The 21,903-nt window shown below is 35.6% G+C and overlaps 1 protein-coding gene across 6 annotated transcripts in view; it reads right to left on the bottom strand.

Moving 5' to 3' along the window:
• Spef2 (sperm flagellar 2) overlaps positions 1–21,903 on the bottom strand; it is a 159,723-nt gene that overhangs the window by 98,121 nt on the left and 39,699 nt on the right. For all 6 annotated transcript variants that reach the window (XR_261209.2, XM_005386196.2, XM_013515000.1 and 3 more), the window contains exon 9: positions 15,281–15,449. Coding sequence is in view for 5 of the 6 variants with exons in the window: in XM_005386196.2 (XP_005386253.1) it covers positions 15,281–15,449 (169 nt within the window). In the remaining variant the exon portion in view is untranslated. The remainder of the gene's footprint in view (positions 1–15,280; positions 15,450–21,903) is intronic.

Below are 21,903 nucleotides of genomic sequence, written 5' to 3'. Positions count from 1 at the left end.
TCTGATAATTAAATTTATTTCTAATTAAAAATGCAAATTCAACTTTCAAGTTATCTTAGTAAGCTATGAATTGAAAATGATTCGTTAGCATTCTTGGGGCCAATATGCAATAAAGAACCAAAAGGAACTACGTATCTTTCCATTAAGGGCAAGAACAACAACAACAGAGATATTCGTCCTCCACACTGATACTCACATTGTTCTGGAAGTTCTAGGCAGTGTGGGAAAATAAAAAACTCAGCAGCTGTGACCCTACAAGGAGAAGTGGGTGACAGAGGGTAGCGTTCCAGGCAGAGTGGCAGCTGAACCTGAATGGCTAGTGCTCTACGCCAGTGGAATGCTGACAATCTCTGCTGGCCCTTGCCGGCACACTTCTGGTTATTTTCCTTGGAAGTTCAATCTTGAGCTTGGTTTGCTTACCAATTCTTCACACTACGCACAATATTTTAAATATTTATTTCCTGTTTATCCAGCAAGAGTCAATGTTTGGTGCTTGCGAAACTTTGGTAAAGTCAAAGTTATGAAAATACACAGAGAATGTACACAGAAAGCTGCAAAACTACTGAGGTTGATTCAGAAAAAAATGTGAATAAGAAGCAAAGTAAAAGTTGGCAAATTATAAACCCTTTAATCTCTCTCAAATTAGTCTAATTTAATGCTAATGACAATAAAAGTTAGTTTTACTCTGCAGAGTGATATGATGTTAAAGTAGAAAAAGATATATAATGGATAAAAATATCCATTAAATAAAAGGAGATAATAAAGGACTGTTGTTTTACCAGATAATAAGGCCCTTACTAAAAGCACAGTAATGAAAAAAGAATACTCAGTATACAAAAATATAAATTCTAGAAACAGACTTAATTATATGTAAGAATTTAACATGCAATAAGGTTTGCATTTCACATTAGAGGGGAAAGAATAGATTATTTTACAAGTGGTATTTGAAAAACGTCACATCTTAGGAACAAAATAAAGTTAGATATTCTTTTCATTAAAATAGATTCCAGAAGAATGAAAGATGTAACAAAAAATCATAAAGGCATCAAAATTTGGGTGAATAATTATATGTTCCAGGATGGTTTTTAAAGCCTAACATCAAACCACAAAAAAAGAAAGACTGCAAGATTTGATGGTATAAAAATAAAATTTCTGCAAGTCTTCAATTGCTCAAACAACATGTACCACACACACATACACACAAACACACACACACACATATCCTACATACTCACACACTGAAAATGGAGAACAAAGGCAAAGTATTTGCAATACATATACATATATTTAGCAACAGGTAGGAATTTTAGTATGTAAAAATCTATAATAAGAAAAAGAAAAATAACAAAGGCAAAAAATCTAAGCGGGAAATTCACAAAGCAGAATAAAATGTTCAATAAGTTTATTAAGAAATGTTCAGATTTATAGCAGTAAAGGGTATCCAGATAAAATACTGACACTGCATATTCTGCCTAGCACAAAAAGATTGAATTAGATTTCTCATTTACTATCCTTGGGAGGGCAAGTTAGTGCTTTGATATGTTGTATTTTCTAAAGTGTCCAAAATTGTTAATATAGGACTGCTATATAATAAAAATAGTGAAGAAATGACAGATAAAAATAAGATTTTTTAATTTAGATACAAATAACTGATTGAAAATGTTAAATAAAATGGCATCTTTGAAGTCTCATGAAGATCTTTAAAATTATCTCCAGTGCATATGGAATATATCTAGTAACAAGAATATGTGATAATTTCTTTACATTCAGCCCACAATTTGCAATTTATTACCTATAACCTATCAGAAACAGAATAGAAATATATCATTTATAATGTATTTTATGATTATTTTAACCTATTTATCAGATTCTTCATCTTTATAAAATTTCACCTTCATATTTCAGTGGCCCAGAAATGTCAACTTATGCATGATACCGGAATATGGGAAATCATTAATTCCAATATATATTAACTTTTTGAAGTTTTGTAAGTTTACTCCAAATTGTGTCAAAAATGATCAGTTTTACTAGCAGTTCCCCTGTCATGTATTAATTGCCCCCAATCACCTTAATTTACTCACCTCAGTCCAAATATCAATGTTGAGGATAGAAAAACGTGAGCAATTGGGGAAAAAAGTGAACTACCTCATCAGCATATGTTTTGATGAGAACCCAAAAGAGAATAAAAACAAAAGACAGGGTACTTTACTTTTTTGTCCTTGTTGTCAGTACTAGGGATTAAGTCCAGGAACTTTGCTCTTGGTTGCATCACCAGTCCTTTCATTTTTATTTTTAAATTTTAAGACAGGGTCTAGTTGCTAAATTGCTCAAGCTGGCCAAGCTTGTGATTCCTCCTGCCTCAGCTTCCCAGACGCTTTGATTGCAGGCATGTGCCACCACAACCTGCAGCCTTACATTTCTGCACATCACCAGCCAACTTCCCCTCGCCTAGATTGCCTGTTTTGCCATAAGGTAGTGTTTTTTTTCTTTTAAAGGAGAAAAGTAGGTCTCTTTGTTTTGACTATATGATTTAGCTCTTTTCCTAATCATGTTCTGGATGAGATTCCCTTTTTTCATATCCATTTTTGAATTGGCCAAATTGAATCATAAACCTGAATGCCATTTGTTTATGACAGCACTGTGATGAGTAGGTGATATGAGATTTATAAGCATTACTTCACTAAGAACAAGTCACATTTTTCACTTAGACAAAGGTCTTCATGTTACATCGTCAGCCCTTAACTAGTAGATAAGGTCACTTAGACAGACAGATTTATTGTATACACAGAGCAACTTTCTAAATATCTTGAAGTAAGAACTTGTGCTAATCATTGATCACTTCACCCTATTTAGGCCATTCTATTTTAAAGAGAATAATAAAAAAAGATAATGATAGCAAAATACCAACAACATAGACAAAAACAAAACAAAGCAAAAACAATAACAATGATACAGGTTTTCAGAACAAAATGATAGGAATTAACAGTGGCTGTTATATTACATATTGTTATTTTCAATGAAGTTGCGCAGATTACCAGATGTAAGAATGCAAGATTGATCAAACCATTAGAGAGAGTAAAAAATAAAAACAAAAAAATTAGAAACAATACTTCTACAATTATCTCATGTATCAGTAAACACACGACTACTGTCTTCTTTTTTCTTTTGTCAGTATTCTTTTCATATAAAGGTTCTGACAAAATGCTTGCTCAGAATATACATTGTTTTTTTTTTTTTTTTTTTTTTTTTTTTTTTTTAGAAAGATGCTATTACACTATCTTGGTTTCAAATGTAGTCATAGAAAACATAAGCATGATTTTTTGGTTTTTCTCCGGTACCGGGAACCGAACTCACGACCTTGTGCTTGCCAGGCAGGCACTTTTGCCGCTGAGCTAAATCCCCAGCCCCTACATTGTTAAATTAGATAAATACTATGGATGCCTTGTCTGGTTTGGTGCCAGAATTTCTGATATGACAATTTCAGAAATAAAATAATATTCTTTGAAGCAAACAACAACCAAAGTATTCATACTAGTTATTTTTTAATTGGTAGAACTTATTATTCCATAAATATAATTTTATTTGATTGTTACTTCTATAAAACTACCTATTATTCTTAAAAGATTCTTTGCCTTAATGACTTGTTTTTGTAGCAGTTCTATGAATAATAATTAGCTACCTTATTGAAAATTATTTAAATACTGAATGAGTTTGCATAATTTCTATTGCATTATACTTGCTTCTGCTTTCATTTGCTATAATTATTTACATGTCTAATTAGACAAATGATAATTATTCTATGTAATGCAGCCAATCTGAAACTAAACAAATAAAGAAATTGAAACCCGGGCTCTAATCCCAAGGCCTAGCTGAAGTGGAAGTTGACAATGTTATAATTATTTTCAGTCATGCAGTCACTGAACACTTTTTAAAGGAGGCAATCTTAGATATAGATATAGATATAACTCAGATGACAAGGGTTCCTATAAAATTTTGTTACTTCCTTGCTCTGTATTCTTGTCAGTCCCTTCTCTTTGAACCTTATAGTAATAATATCTCAGAACTGTTGTAGAGATTAAATGAAATAATGCTTGGGTAAGTAGCCTATGTGACCACCCAACAATAAGCACTGAAGTTCTTTGGCACTGCTGGAGGCATGTAACAGTGCTGCACAGGAGGGTGACAGCATGCATATTTCTGGCCAGTGTAAGATTACATTCAGCAGCACCCATCAGGAAGTCATGCTTCCTCACAATGGAATAAAATAAAGCCTCCCACATGACCTACTTAGCTATGGATTGTCTCCAAGTGTAGTGGAACAGAGCATTGTGAAGAGAACAGAATGTTGAGGTTAGGAAAAGAACTTCAGTTGCCTGACCTGAAGCGATGAGCAGATATAGGATCTGGGGGAGCACATTGAGATGAATCATGTTGCATATACAGATGATGTTTCCAAGCAAAGGCCAAGGATAAAGGCTAAGGTAAACATTTCAAAGGAACAACAGTGTGAGGAGTGAAAAGGAGATGACACAAACTCAAAAAAGTGGAAAATTCAGGGTATTTGAACTACAATGAGCTAAGGAGATTTTACTAATTCTTTAGTGAAGAAGGAGCAGAAATTTCTATACATATTCACTTTATATGTTTAGTATTTAGGTAGATGTAATTAAAAAGTATATAATGTTTTACTCCTTTTAATGTTATAAACAGACATCTGACTATTAGTTTCAGGACATATAATATAATACATATAAAAGATAGACAATAGGATGTAGGGTGATAGATTGTTTCTGAAGGGGAGGGGACCAAGAAGTGAGGGGGGATGGGATAAGGGATGAACACAAGAACAGGGATGTGTATGAGAAGTTCCAACTCCACAAGGAATGAAACAGTATGTACTGCGAAAGTACAAAAAAAGGAAGGGGCTCAAGGTGGGGGAGGGGGGGAGGGGCGGGGAAAGGGGTAAAAAGGAATTTAGACGTGTTATGTATATGTGCCAGCTTCCCTAAAGGGATGTAAATATTATATGATACACATATGCCCTAATAAACTAAAAAAAATCTATACAACCTTTAAAACTCCTTTAAACATGAGGACAGAATCTTGCTAAAGTTGAATAAGAGTTATATTAATTAAAAAATTGACAATAAAGGCTAATACCCAGAGTGGTCAATACAAAACACCTTCTCTGTGCAGGTGTACTTCATGGTACTACCCTTATTCTATGCAAACTGTCAAGGATATATAGGGAAATGTTATTAAGATGCATTTGTTTTAGTAATATTTTTGTAGTGCCTGTAGTAAGCCATTTTTTTTCCCAATGGAGATTGAACCTAGGGCCTTCACACTGAAATACACATCAAGGCTTACTTTTTTTAGTCCTTATTCTGAGAAAGGGTCTCACTAAGACACTAAGTTACTCAGGTTGGGCATGAACTTGTGAATCTCCTGCCTCAACATCTCAAAGTGCTGGGGCTCCAGCTGGGCACCACCAGGCCTGGCTAGTAAGCATTTTCTCTTTACGGTCAAACAGTTTCAAACAGTTTCTCTTCATGGTCAAAAGTTCACTATACAGTTTTCATTAATTGACCTACACTGACCTTTCTAGAACCTGAGTTCTAAATCCTTCAACCCATAGTATTCTTCCCATCTTCATACATTACATGAACCTACCACTTTCCTATCCAGCCAGAATCAAATGCACTCACAAGCCTCCTTATATGTTGTTGTAACTTCATGGTTAACTACACTCCTGATTCTGGTTACCTCCAGTCTGCCATATCCTTTTGACTTCCTGTGGCCTGATATGTCAGTATTGTTGGTCTTCTTGTTACAAGCCATCATGAGCACTTACATACAGCATCTTTTTGGGGAAAATGTGCCTGAATACAGGCTGAGTGCAAACTTTAAGGGTAAGCCAGAGATCTTCCATGTGTTCTCTAGTTTCCTCCCTTCATCATAGCATTGCTCAAATGACTGGATATGGTGGGGTTGTGTGGTTTTCTCAACAGACTTCTTTCTTCTATCCACAATAATTACTCTTGAGACATAGCCACATGTTATGTCACTTATTTTGTATAACATTCAACAAGCAAACAACATTGAGTTACATCAATGGTAACAGTGACATTCGAATGTAGTTTTTGTAGAGTGGTAGTATTAGTGTGAAGATACACATGACCCAGTGTTTGTCTTTACAGATTGCTAGGACTTACGGACTGTGTCCTCCAGATCTTCCCAGTTTGCTAGTTTTGAGAACCCACAATGCAGTTACTAACAATGAAAGATAACGTTAAGTACCTTTTCCTTGCAGAGGTGGAAAAGGGAGGTCATATATACTCTTTCTGACATCTTCTAGTTCACTAGATTTTTTTTCTTAAATGCAATCTTTTTACCTGTATTTGACATAATCCACCAATAGACTATTGTGCTACAGTAGCCAAAGAACTAGGGGCAGAAGCTTCTAATAAAATGACTTCAAGACACTCCATAGGTAGTAGCTCCACAGAAAGAATCTATGCCCCTTTTAGAAAGTAGAAATGCCCCACACCTCTGTCATAGGAAGATAACTGCTTTCATTTTGCAGCTACTTTTTCAGGCACACCACTCTCTGAAGCAAAAAAGAGGTAACCTCTGTGATACCTGAATACTAGTAGTAGCAGCATCAGGGATCATTGTAGCCATTACCAGCCCTCAAAATTCAGGGGAAATTACATTTATATTCATCATGATGAACCCTGTAACTATTCAAGACTTATAGGTTATCTTCCTTGTCAAATTTGTCCATTTTTATTGGCATGAACCTATAGAAACACCTTGAGCTGCCTAACTCCTCTTTGAGCTCAATTACTCCTAAATTTTCTCTTTGAAGACAACAGTTTTCAAACATTTTACCAGGGCAACTCATAATAGCTAAATCTTGGAAGTGGCCTATATCTCCATCAACAGATGAATGGATAAAGGAAATGTGATGTTTGTATGCAAAGGAGTACTATGTGCCATAAAGAATGATAGATATGTCATTTGTAGGAAAATGGATACACCTTGAGACTACGATGTTAAGTAAAATAAATCAGACACACAAATTTAAATATCACATGGTTTTTCTTACCTGAGAAATCTAAAATATAGATAAATCACACAGCAAAGTAAAAGATAATAGGAAATAGGGAGGTCGATTTTTTGCAAAAGGAAAGGTACCAAGAGACGGAGGGAGGGATAAAGGAGGGCAGGGAGAGGAGTTAAAAAAAGAATTAAGATGTGTTATGTACAGGGACCAATTCCCCCTGAGGAATATAATTTTGATGTATTGCATACATGTACTAATAAAATAAAACTAAATTAAATTTAAAAAGAAATGAATTTTACATTGTTACCTAATATATAACGTATACCCAAGTCAGAAAAATGTTTCATGAAGTTATTACCCTTACTACTCATGATGTTTTACTTCCTAAAATGCATTTTATTGTTTTCATCTTACTTACTTTGTTTCTTTTTTAAGAATATAAATACTACTTATGACCCATTAATTTCATTATTTGGTTTTAACCCAGTGTTTTATAAACAATAAAGGCTATGTATTGGCCAATATATCAGAAATCCTCAGTTTTGATTTCATGACTATAGTTACCATCATGAGTTGATCTCTGCTTGGCAAAGAGAGTGCATAAATCCTTAATGTCGGACTAATAGCGGTCTGACTAAAAGAGCAACAGAGCAGATATTAATTTATTAATTAAAAATACTATGTCAGTGCAGTCTCTCATAATTGATTATAATTAATCTGAAAATACCACTCTACCATATTTTTAAATCTTCCTTCTGTGATTAGATATTACAGTTTATTTTACATTATTTGGAAAATAGATTTTGTTAAATTACAAAACATTTTCATAACTCTTACTAAATAACACAAATTATGATTATTAAGATTTTAATCTTATAGGAAAATAGACCAATCCGTGGTTAAATTCTTTCCATGGGAAAAATATTAGTGAGTAGGAGATGAGATAATTTGTTAAGTAACACTGAAATAACTTGGATGGACAATGATGAATTAATCAGGCATGACCTACTAGACCATTTACAACATTCAATCCACTGGACAATCTATATATTTCTCTTGATTTTTTAGTCATAACTGACACTGATCTTCAGAGGTTACTGAAAAAGTTCATAGGGCTTATATGGGACAAATAAGCAGGAAGTACAGAGGCAGAATGGCTTCTCAATTGGGGACTAGTTATTACAATATGCATCATAGTGACCAGCCCTTTCTGTTTCTAAGACACAAAAGTAACAGAATTGGAACTGGAACTATTATGTGGGCAACTAACTGAAGTATACTGGCTGGGGTGGGGGATCTTCTGCTACAATAGGAGAGGAGTTAGTTCGGTTTTGAGTTAATACCTTTAAGTGAAGAGATGTTTACCTGGATTTTGCCTATCAAATACAAGGTTAAAATATCAGGTTAAATAACCCTTAGTTACTGCAGGGTTATCAGGCCCACAATCTCCCAAGCGAGTGGATGGCAAAGGCTTAAATAAATGAGACAATGGCAATGATTTCAAGGCTCTAGGAGGGACTAACTCTCTTACAGCTTTGATATTCTCTGAGTTTAGCCAAAGACTTCTCTGGGCGCCCGTATTTATTTGGTTTACAAAGGAGGAGGATACTCAAGAAAAGGTGAGAATCTGGGCAGGACTTTTCCAAGTAATACATTATGTTAATTTAGGAGAACTATGTTATCTCCAGGAAGGCCTTCATAGCAGTGGTAAGAGAGAAGCCAGCAGCTGCAGTCTCCTTGTAGTTAATTGGGGTTGGAGACAAGGCGCCTAAGCTTCAGATGACTCACAAATAAACACAGAAAGCCAATTGGTTAATATTCAATCCTGCTCAGAGCCACTTTGGAGTGTTCCCCAACATTTGCCAATTAACTCAATTTCATGCCTTTTAAATTGCCCCATAATTTCCACTTTTTAGCTATAGTTAGCACTATTTTAAGAAATCTTTTTTCTCTCATCCTGACTACACTGTGCACAATGGGAAGAAGAATCTAATCAACTTTATATCTGCAATACTTAAAACAGTGCTGGCACATGTAGCGTTGCGCTTTGTGTACGGATGTCCCTCCAAAGCCTTATGCAGGAATAGGGCTTTTTCGGAGGTGGCTGAATCTGGAGTGTGTGATGCTGGGATTAAGGGTGTGTGATTACCAAATCAGTCCACTGATTGGTTTGGCACTGCTCTGTTCCTGGTAATCTGAATACAATAAAAAGGGCAGAAAGACACTGTTAAGGTCTTGTTTTGTTTTGCTAGCTTCTGGCTTCCATGACCTGTTTTCCTCTGCAAAGCCACCCTACCTCAGAACCAGCCAACTATAGATTGAAACCACTACAGACTGTGAGCTAAAAAAACCTTTCCCCCTTTAACTTCGGGTAGTGGGTATTTTGTCTCAGCAACAAGAGAAAAGTAACTAAGACAAATAGGCACTCAATAGATATTGAATGGTTATTAATTGACTGATTAAATTATCAATCAATGAAAATATAGATTCAGTATATGAGAATTGCATAAATGAGAATATATGGCAGCAGATTTTAGTAATTTTGATCAGGAACATAGATGATTTAATCCTGCAAATAAGATACACGGACACAAACCAACCCCAAAACAAAGAACAAGATCAGAAAATATCATCCTCATAGATAAAAGCTAAAGAAATTCAACAATGGATGGAATCGGTTGATAGAGGAAATCTTCCCAAAAGTTAACAACTATATGATTTTAAGACAGTGTCTCTATTAAAGAAGCTTTTATATGCCTTGCTAGATAAGTTAAGTAAGTAAGTAAATAAAATAACTCACTTAAAATGCAATGAAAGCCAATTTGCAAATCTGTGACTTCTTAAAAAACTGTGTTGGGGATTTAACAGGAAGTAGAGAGATGTCGTAAAACCATTTGAAGTGTAAAAGTGAACAAAATATTTCAGTTTTCTGAAGTTTTATCTCGAAAAGAAGATGGAAGACAACCCCTCATTTTTTGGTATGGAAATATCCTAAAGTCATCAATAACTAGGCAACATCACTTAAAGAAAAAACTCTCTGTACATTGACTATACTCACATTACCAAAACCCCTGTGTTGGTAAGTACTTTTTCTGAGTGAGTCCAGGTTTGGGAAGCAAAATCCTATCACATTCGGACATGAGTAGCGAGGGATTAGGGCAAGTTGAGCATCCAAATAAGCAGCAGACTTTAAGATGCCAGAAAAGTGAAAAATGCCCTAAAGAAGTCAGGTCTAAAATGAGGAGCTGAACAGGTCCAAAAGTCCAAGCACTCGGCTGACTCCAGATTCTGAGGAGTAAAACAGTCTGTGTAAATAGGAAGATAAGATCTGCTCCTCTTTTGACAAGAAGTTATTTGTGACCTGGTTTATTTCATATTCTTAGCCAGGTACTTGCCTTGGGTGCCCTACATTAGTTTGACCCAATTGTGTACTGGATGACTAGCAGATATTCCATACATGTTTGAGCAATTGCCCAAGGACTCTTCACAATTTTGAGTCTTTAATTTTGAGTCCTGTTCTGTTTTATTTCTGCCTCATTTCCAACCTGCTGGCTTCACTTTCATTTTCTGGTCTAGGTCTCAGCCAGTCATGGTTATGATCATTGACATGATCTAAGAAATTGGCTATATCCCACCTCTACCTCTTCCTCTTTCTGGTCAGTCCCGAGAAACTATCTTGGCGATATAGGTTCTAGCCTAAGAATTCAAGCCTTGGCACTCAATCTCCCTGCTGATCTTCCAGCTGGGTCTGTCCTGGTCTCCAAATGAAGGGAACAAAATATTAGAGAAGCACACTTATTGTTATGGTAACATGGAGAGTCAAGTGACAATATTTCTGTTACAATGCTCAGGACATTTGGCACTCAGAAAAAATTCATTCCCCAGCAGGACGTAGTACAGTTAATCTTTGCAGCTTTTCGTGCTTCTTTTCTTTGTTGTCTCTGCCCAGGTTTTCTCTCCTTGACTATTCAAAAACCCTGAGACAATGGGAGGTACTTCCTGAATTTATAATTTAGGTTTAGAAATTCAGGGCAATTACACAGGATTCTCAGGAAAAGTAGACAGGGTGGTTCCATAGCTTGCCTACCTGTGAGTACAGCTCCCATTGAGTTTGTATAGCTCCAGTAGGGTTTCTAAACACTATATGGGATGTGTTTGATTGCTAAGTTTCAGTGGAAAAGATTGAAGCTGCAAATAGTGCTCTTGACAGACACAGAGGGTGACTAGCTGAAGTATGAACTAACTCCAGGAGCTGCCATGGAATGGCCTTATATTGGGCCCAGTTTCAAGCACGACAACCTTAAATAGTGGAATGACCCTACTGAATGAGCCTGGCAGCCTTGCTAAATCACTGGAATTCCAGCCAGGGCAGAGTAGGATTACCTTCCTGGCTACACCTTTCTGCCATTCTGGCTTTCAGGTTCCAGAGGAAACCAGACCCTGCTTGCTCACTAGCCCGTGAGGATTCTCCAGAAGGTGGCCAAGTACAAGCCAAAAACAATGCCCTCCTTGACAGTCCTAAATTATCAGTACCTCCATTCCAGTGAAAAATAAATTCCTGTTGCTTAAGCCACCAGTTTATAGTATTTCATTATGGCAGTCTAATTAAAATCTTTTCAATGGAATAACGTATATCTTTTAAATGAAAAATGTTAGTGATCTATCCACAGACCATTTGTATTCATCTACTATTTCTGTGCCTGATTCAGTTATCTACTGATGTCACAAGAGATTCAGGCTGCAAGTCAGCATTCTGCCTATAAGGGAATTGATTAATAGGTTATAAAATTGGGTTAGGGGCTGGGATGTTAGGGAACAAGACAAAAACTATGCTGGAAAAGAGTGTACTGTCAGAAATTGAGTTTATAAAGTCAGTGGATCAATACCAAAACCTGGAGTTGAAGAATAAGAACAAGATAATGTCTAGAGTCTTCAGGTCAAACAAGTAGGAAGATAAACAAGTACACAGATATTCATCCTATATCTCTGTGCAGTGGGAAAGGCCTGATGATAATGTTAGTGTATACACCAATTTGGGATTGGGTGAGTACATATGTGCTTCAGTAATAGGAGTACAGGTGTTAAGCCAAAACATACATACAAACTTGTCTTAAAGTCTACAAGTGGAAAATTATAATCCAACAACCACTGCAAACTCAACTGATCATGAACTTAGACACTAAAAGTAAAAACAGCTGCAATTAAATATGGCCAACTAACTGAAACAACAGGGATAATGTGCTGTAAACAAAGCACCCTTCTTTCCATTTATATGGATTGTAACTACAAGCAACTTGATTGTGAGCATGCATTGTATAGCTCTGTGGAGACTTACAAAAATCTGAGTCCAAAATCATGAGTCGGAAACCATATCTATGGACTAACTTTAATTTAGGAAGAGAAAATCTTAGTACAATTTTTAGTAAAGTCTTTCCTAAGTATTCCTGAAGGATGGCTCCAGAACTGCCTGTGAATATCAAAACTCATGGATGCCCAAGTGTCTATGAAAAGGGATACAATACTTGCATATAACCTATACACACCCTCCTGTAGACGTTAAATCATATCTAAATTACTGTATTTGTGACATCTAATGTCATCCAACTTCTATGTAAGTGCTTGTTGCACTGTACTGGGGAGTAAAGACAAGACACATGTTTAGTACAGAGGCAATTAAGTCTTTTGATATGTGATTTGTTGACTCTGTAGATGTGGAACATGATGACACAGAGGGCTGTCTGCATCTCTTAAAGTCATTCAATAGGTAACTGCTAGTAAGCAGTTTATGCAAAAATTGTTATGGACTAAGACTCATTTGCTGGGAAGAACCATGGAAAGGAATTGAATTTTGGGACTTTGAGATTCACTGGGTAGAGTCTACTGTATAAGCAAGAAACACCAGCTACTGTGTGAGGCTGTGGCACTGGACAGCTACTGTGTGAGGCTGTGCTTGCAGGAGATGGGTGGCCTCCTGGCTGAGCCTGTGACCCTGGACCCATGGGGTTTCAAGAACCCTTCATTACTCTCTGTAAAATCACTCAATGCTCTTATCCTATGACAGTTGCTTGAGAATCATCTAACAGTGCTCGGCTGCTCTACAATGTTGCTGCCATCTCATTCTTAGGAAGACAACAGTGAAATTTTTAGTGTCACCATTCTGGGTCAGAACTTCCTCACATGTGACCATTTCAAAAACAGGGTACTCTATGCTAATTTAACGAATAATGCTAAGAAACAAGAGTCAGCTTAATGGCAGCTACATATGATTGTCTATAAGCAAAATTTGTTTTTACACCAATTTCTAGATATAGTATTTTAAAATATTACTCATGATAACCCACTCCAAAAGGGCATAACCTTATACAAGAAATAGCTAAAAAACTGTGATGTCTCAGTTCTTTAGGGATGGTAGGTATGGATGCCCATGCAGGACATTAGGAATGCAAACTTTTTGAAAGCTCACTTCTAACTGATGCATTTACTTGCAGCAAGACAATCCTGAACAAATTAAGCAATAATAAATGTGGACAACTTTACTTAGCTAGACCAGGGGGTGTTGTCCTTCTGTCCCTTGTTATAGACTATGTAAAATAGATGATATATTTTACAAATTTGCTTACTTATTTATTTTGCAGTACTGGGAATTGAACTCAAGGCCTTCACACTGAGCCATGGCCCCAGCTCTTTTCATATTTTATATTTTGAAACAGGGACTAAGTTGTTAAACTGCCCAGGCTGGGCTCAAATATGGATTCTCCTGACTTAGCCTTCCAAAGTGCTGTGATTGCAGGGATATATCAACACACACAGCTTGTTTATAATTTTTAATTTTTAAAAATTTGTATTAGTACTTGATTGCAGTATATAATGTTTAAATTCACCTTGAAGAGTTGGTACATATACCTAACACATCTTAATTCCTTCGATTTCCCCTTCCCCTTCTCTCCTCTTGGCCCCCTTTCCTATTTGTAAAAGCTCTTTGTTTATATGTTGGAATATTTAGGACAATTTTTTTGTAGGGCATAAGCTTCTACATTAGAGAATGATAATAGAATACTTCACAGCATATCCTAAAATCTATGTGTGCCATATTTTCCATTGTGTAGTTAAAAGGAACGTGTAAACACATACCAGAACTTGTAAACACATACCAGAAATCCTAAGTTGATTTTCACTTTTAGAAAAACAGTAAAGGTTCTACACAAAATGAATTACATTGCTAGACATTCACAATCTCCTAACAAAAGTTCATAATTTCTTGCAAAAGAAATGTACCAGCTACTTCAGGATGTGGGTAAGACATTCATGTTCCTGTGGTAACAATTTCCCAAACAAGAAAAGTAGTGAGAAAGACAAATCTTTGATAAGATATAGCTTACTAGGTCTCTTGATTTACGAGAACAACAAAAGTAGATTAAGCTACTTAAGAAACAACTTAGAAACAAATATCCCATGAACCAGCAAAATCTGTCAAATAAAAGGGTCTTAGTCTGTGAATTAAAAATAACTTTTTAATTTACAGTAGGAAGAAATACCTTAACATAGTTTCAACTTTTCAAAACATTCTACAATGTGGTATTTAACTTTAGGTTGATAAACTAGATGTGCTTTACCACCGTACAAAATAAAAATCTGTCTATATTCCATAAGGTTCTAGTTAATCCTAAATAAGTGACAATTTTCCTAGTGATAAATGTAGAGCCAGTCAATTAAAATATGGTGTATATGTAGTTTCTCATAATCTCATATTCTTTCATGAACTTTTTACCACAAACTTATCTTCTTTCAATATTCACATATTACTGCTATTTTATGCTTTTTTTTATTCATTGTCATTAACTCATTTTACTCACTCTAGCAACCAACATTTATTATTTAGTAATTATCAGCAAATGATTGGGTTGCTCATCTTTCCTTCTACAAAATTCTGAAATCTAGTTTCCCAGAAAATGTATTTATGCATATTTTTTCCATATTGTTCTTTAGTCTTACTGGGGCAACAAATAATAGATTCTGAATAGATTAGATTTTAGTTTAGGCATCTGAAAATTAATAGTTTGTATTTACAAGTTAACTGAAGGAAAAATGCAAACAAAAAGTGTCTATTTTCATTAACAGAAATGAAATAAAATAATACCAGAGAGTTACTGTTAAGGAAAAAATAATTTATTATATTGTTTTTCTCTCTAATTATTACATATCAGTATGTACCTTATAGTCTTCATAATCTTTGTTATCTAGCAAGTCTCTTTTATCCAGTTCTATAAGCTGTTCTTCAGAGGGCTCAGCAGGCATTAACTTAATAGAGCTTTGTTCATATATGGGCTTTCCATGAAAAAACAGTTCCTTCCAATCATGCATCATTTTAAGTGGAATCAGGCTATTGCAAAAAGCACAAAAAAGTATAGATAAAACAATGTTTAATCAAACGTACAGTTTAAATCTTAGTCTTTTATGATATGTAATTAACACTTTCATTAGACTTAGAAACAACTAGAATATTTTTAAAGATTATCACAGGTACAAGAGCAATAAGACCAAAATGCATTTTATTTTTCTATTACAAATTACATAAAATATTTAAATCAAGAGTTATCTTAGAAAGTCCTTAAAAATCTTTTAGTTTGTGCATTTTGCATAACAGAACATTGATTGTGAAACATTTAAATTATATCCTAAGGTTGCAAAGTCACTTGATATCAGAACTGGGAATTAAAGAACCTTAATCTTTTAATTGTGCACATTATTGTAGATACATATCTGTTGTTCAGCAGGTAATAGGAAAGTCTAAGGAACATTCATCTTCCAAATTCTAGACATTTTAATCAGCTATTAGTTATGTAATAACAAGTGGAATCTCTATTCTCATACAGTAGATCTGGGGAAGAGAAGCCAAAAGTAACTGCTTAATTGAATGACAGTTTTGAATGAGAATTATATAGAATGAAAATGTAACAGCATTATTGCTATGGTTGAGATCTGAAATGTTCCCCTAAAGTCTCTTGTTTGGAAGGTGACTAACACAGGTGCACCATACTCTCCTGTGGATGCACCCACTGAAATCAGTGGCTGAATGTGCGGCTGGGAGACAGACCCTGTGCGGAGCGGTCACAAGGGCTGTGGCTGGGAAAAGTTCACCTTCACTCCCAGCTCTTCCCTTCTCTCTCTAACTTGCCGGCTGTCCTGGGTTGGGCACCTTTTCCTTTGCGGTGCCCCTTTGTCAACCTGTGGCTGCCTTGGAGTCAGCCATATATGGCCTGAAACTATGAGACAAAAGAAGCTGCTTCTTTAAATTGCGAGTTTTGGGTATTCTGTCTGTGACATGAAAATGGCGAAATTAACTTGCTGTTTCAAGAAATCCTCTCTGAAGAAATGAGAGCTAAAGTGAGGCCTAAAGAATGCTGAAGAGGCAGCCCGAGCAGAGAGACTAGAAAGCAATCCAGGAGGAATAAAGTATGTAAGAAAAAAATAATAAACAAATACATAAGCAAATAAGAGCTTGGTAAGATTGAAATGAACCTCTTTAAAATGTTGATCTAAAATTTGAAATTTGTATTTTATCCTAATACTTGCTATGCCATGGTTGAATCTTGAAGACAGTATGCTATTAGTAAGAAGCCCAAGCACAACAGGACAAATACTGATCCTGCCTCCGTGAGGTACTCAGAACTGACGAAGTCAGAGATATAAAATAGATTTGGAAAAGTCAGGGCCTGGGTAAAGGACAGAGAGCTACTGCTGGATGGATACAGACCCAGCAGTCTTCCTGCTTACGGGACTGTGTGGTGAGGGTTCTTGAACTGCTTTCATATTCAGGTTCTCTTTTTTGTCTTTGTCACTTGTTAAGGCTCTAAAGTCTAAAAACTGCTTAAGTTCCTGAAGATGACCTTTACTCTAAAATCCTCACATTTAAGAATATGAGGATACAAGCCTAAAATGACAAAGGCAAGAATGCTTTCTAAATAGCTTCTTTAGTTTCAAGAATATTGGCCTCCTTATTCTTGTCTGGGATTCTTTTTCTCAAAAGTCTGACTTCACTGCTCCCCTCCTAACCCACTGAGGTTCCTGAGTAAGAACAGGAAGATACACATTTTGCAAATGGGAAGGTGGCCAAGAGCTGGTGGGAGTGGAGGAAGGGGAGGCAAAGGGGAAGTAAAATTAATGAAGATGTATTATGTACATGCACCAACTTCCCACGGTGAATGTAATCACTGTGTACTGAGAACATGTAGTAATAAAAATAAAATTTATAAAAAAGAAAACTACCTGTTCTGGCTTCTGTGCTGAGTGTTTTCCTTTGATGTTAACTAAAATTCCTCACATTGATGTGTACATTTGAGCTAGCTGTTCCATTCTCTTAAATGACCTAAATTCACTCAGCTCATTTTGTGTATCAGCCTGGTCTAGTGAAGCAATTATTAATTCAAAATAAAGCAAGTGAAGACACAATGCCATCATACCAAACAAGTGGTTCATTTTTTTACTTTAAATAATTTGGTTTTAAAATCCTAGCTATGCCATTTGCTTTTACCCAATAATCTTAGAATCATGTAGCCTACTTATATCCACATATTCTGCATACCTAACTGGGTGTCCTCCAATTGTTCATACTTAAAAAAAAACTATAGCACATATGCAAATATCATTTAAAAGTGTGTTCTTGAATCTTTATGTTGCTGATTTCCATTTTCATTCCATTCTGGTCAGAAAAACACACTGTCTGATTTGAATTCTTATAAATTTGTTGAGATTTGTTCTATGGGCTAGGATTTGTATGGTCTACCTTAGGAGAACTGTGGCATTTAAAAAGAATGTGCATTCTCAGATGTTGTTTGTTAAAGTATACTATTATGTTGACTGGGACTTATTGCATTGATAGTGTTGATTTCTTCTACAGTCTCACTTTCTATTAAGTTTTCTATCACTTGTTGAAGTCTCCATTTGTGATTGTGAATCTTTCCATTGATCTTCCAGTTCTATCAGTTTCTGTTTTATATATTTTGCAGTTATATTGTTGAATGAATACACAATTAGGATTGCTAACTGTAAGCAATTAGCTTCTTTGTGTATTAGTAAGCAATTACTTCTTTGTGTATTAACACTTACATAATGTTGCTCTTTGTTTATGGTGATTTTCTTTGCTCTAAAGTCTACTTTATTTTATATTAAGACTGTTGCGTTCTTTTCATTATTGTTTGCATGGTATGTGTTCTTCTGTCTTTTCTCTTAATATGCCTATATCATTACAATTGAGATTAATTTCTTATACAGCATATACATTGGTCATGTTTTTTAAATACTGTTATAGTTTGCTTCTGGATGTCCTCCCAAAGCCTCAGGCAGTCGTGGGTGTGAGTATTAACTATGGGCAGATAGTTTGCATATGTAAGGGAGAGAAAGAGGCTGCTTGCCACCACTCCTCTCTTTTGCTCTTGCTGCTTTTGCTGTCTTCTGCTGCCATGAAAGGTTGCCCTCTGTTATGTGCCACCCTGCTGTGGAGCCAGTCCCGTATGGATTGACACTTCCACAGACTGAGAACTAAATAAACCTTTCCTTCCTTAATTCTGTTTTGTCTCAGCAACGAGAGAAGAGAGAAAAGTAACCAAGACAAATACACTCTTCCAAACTCTCTTAATGGGTAATTTTAGAAACATAACTATTATGTTAAAATTTAAATGTATCATTTTATTTTTTACTTTCTGTTTCGTTGGTTGTTGTTTATATTTCATTTCCCTGCCTTCCTGTGGGTTAAATGTCTTACTTATTTTTAGAATTTCATTTTGTCCCACCCACAGTGTTTTTGAATTTATCTCCTTGCCTAAGTTATTTGGCAGTTATGCTAGGCATGATAGAGTCATGTTTTATTATTTCAAGTATTGAAATCTTAACTCCAAATAGGTCTCTTTACCTTTATCCACAACAAAATCATTCTACACTTGATCTTAGCCAAAAGGCTGAGAAGAAATGCCATAACAAAATCATTCTTAAATATTTCCTCTCTATATATTTAGAACATCAGTGTTACATCTTTTGATTCAACTTCTAAACTTCTTAAAAAGTACAGGAAATACTACTGTATTTATTCATAGTTTTGTTACCTGTATTCTTTCCTCTTTTCTGATATTCCAAGATTCCTCCTTAAAAAAAATTATGTTTATATAGCTTCCTGCAGCTATGTAAGGGTAGGTATGCAAATAATACATTTGTTTAGTTACCCTCGTGTAACATCACATTTCTCCTTCATTCATCCTCATGGAGGATGAGAGTCCTTTTCACTCAGCACCTGACAAATATGCTCGTTCCTTGTGGTCTCTCCATGGTTCCTTGTAAGAAATCTGTGGTTTGAATTGCTTGGACCCTACAAGTAAACTGTTGTGTTTCTCTGGGTATTTTCCAGATGTTTTCTTTTTCAGTTTTGGGGTATTTAATTATCATTTGTCTTTACATGTATTTACTAGTGTTTATCTTGTTTAGAGTTTGCTCAGATTTTTTAATTTGTAAATTATAGCTTTTATGTGATCTGCCAGACCTTTGGGAAATTTTAAAGCATTATTTCTTTGAGCAGTCTTTCAGCTCCAACTTCCTTTCCTTCGACTTCCAGGACTTCAGTGACATGTGCTATACTTCAGATTGCACATCCCCATGAGGCCCAGGTGGTAAAGGTGTGGTCACCACTGTGGCACTCTGGGTGTGGAGGCTTAACAGATGAGGCTGGTGAATGGAAGTTAGGCCCCTGGGGTCATGCCCTTATGCCCTCTCTTTCACTTTCTGGCCACTATGAGGTGAATGTGCCTCTTCTGTCTCATTCTTCCATCATGATGTACTGCCATGCTCCGGTTCCAAAGCAATAGTCCCAAATGACCATGAATTGAAACTTCTGAAACTGTGAGCCCAAATAAACCTTTCCTCTTTATGAGTTGATTTGTCTCAGGTACTTGTTATAGTGATGGAAATCTGACTATAGTAACATAGATGGCCAGCGTCTGGGGCTCTGTTAATATTTTTGTCTACCTTTTCTCTGTTCAGATTATATAATTTCTATTGCTCTATTTTTTAATTTAGTTATCCTTTCCTCTTTTCCCTTCATTATGCTATTGAACCTAACCAATAAGCTTTCTAGATTGTTATTTCAAAAAATGACTTTTGATTCTTATTTATATCTTGTTTCTCTGCTATGCCTAAGTTTATGACAAGGTTATTTCATGTTTCCAAGACGCTCATATTCGCTCGCTGAGGCATTTTGCCATGGGTATTTTAAAATCTGTATAAGATAATTCTAAGATCTCTGCTATATCTCAATGTTGTCATGTGTTCATTTCCTAGGGGTGCTACAATAATGTGCAACAAAATGGGTGATACAAAGGAACAGAAATTGATGAAAACCACAAGTTTAAAATAAAGATATTGGTAAGGCCATGTGCCTTCTGAAAACTAGAGCAATCCTTCCTTCCCCTTCCCAGCTTTTGGTGGTTTATCAGCCATCTTGGTAGTCCTTGGATTACCACTGCTAAATCTTCCCCTTTGTTTAATATGGTGCCCTTTCTGTGTCTTTTCTTAAGAACACTAGTCATATTAAATTAGCCAATAAGACCTCATCTTTACTAATCATATCTGCAATGATCCTATTTCCAAACAATGTCATATGCCAAACAATTCATGCTGTGGCTCACACCTATAATCCCAGCACTCGGGAGGCCAAGATTGGAGGATTCCTGTGAGTTCAAGGCCAGCCTGGGTTACTTTAAAGCCAGCTTGAACTCTGAACTACACGGTGAGACCCTGTCTCAACAAACCAACAAACAATAACAACAAATAATAAACAAGAAAATTTCAGCCAATAACAATGTTTGTATGTTGTCCTTTTACATTCAGTTTGAGCTCTTTCTGATTCTTTCATACTGGATGATATTTTTAATAGATTTTAAGACATTGGATCTTATATGAGCATTCACTTTCAGCTGTTTGTTTTCTTTCTTTCTTTCTTTCTTAGTACATGTTTTCAGTACATAATAAACACATCCATTATAGGTAGTTGGTACAGGTACATGACACATCTTAATTCTTTTTTTACATCCCCTTCCCTTGCCTTAACATTTCCTGGTCCCCTTGCCATTTGTCAAAGAACTATCTCCCTATTTTTCACTGTTTTTTATCTTGCTCTTTGATTTGTTTATACTTTGGGTTTTTCATATAAGAGAAATCATATGGTATTTAAATTTCTGTGTCTGACTCATTTCACTTAACCTTATGAATTCCAGCTGCATCCATTTTCCCACAAAGGACTCAAATTTATTCTTGTTTATATCAAAGTATCACTCCATTGTGTACCAATGCCACATTTTCTTTATCCATTAATCTACTGATAGACATATAGGACACTTGCAAGACTGAGCCATTATAAATTGTCCTGCTATAAACCTGGGTATGTATATATCACTGTATTATGAATTTTTTTCACTCTTTCAAGAAGTTACCTAGAAGAGCAATAGCTGGGTCAAATGAAATCTCTGCTTTATGTTTTTTTTTAACAAACAATAACACAAAGTTTAATAAATTAATTAACATATATATGATTTACACAGAAAGTACAGAAAGTTACAACACTAGATCAAAAGAGCTTCAACACTTGAAATTCCAATTCTAATTCTGGCAAGTCTTGTTATAGGGCTTCAAGAGTTCTGACTAGGGGAGGGTCCAGTCAGAGCATCCTCAAGAACTGACCACATGCCTCAAGGAACAAACATCTGTGGCTTCTTGATAGGTAAGAAAGAGACTGTCCTTAGGAGCTGGCCAGGCTCACAAGGAGTTTCTCATCCTATCAGGATGTCTACTAA

Source organism: Chinchilla lanigera, unplaced genomic scaffold (assembly GCF_000276665.1).
Source record: "Chinchilla lanigera isolate Chin_1 unplaced genomic scaffold, ChiLan1.0 scaffold00025, whole genome shotgun sequence".
In the NCBI taxonomy this organism is placed as follows: Eukaryota; Metazoa; Chordata; class Mammalia; order Rodentia; family Chinchillidae; genus Chinchilla; species Chinchilla lanigera.
This window is presented reverse-complemented; position numbering and strand designations above follow the sequence as displayed.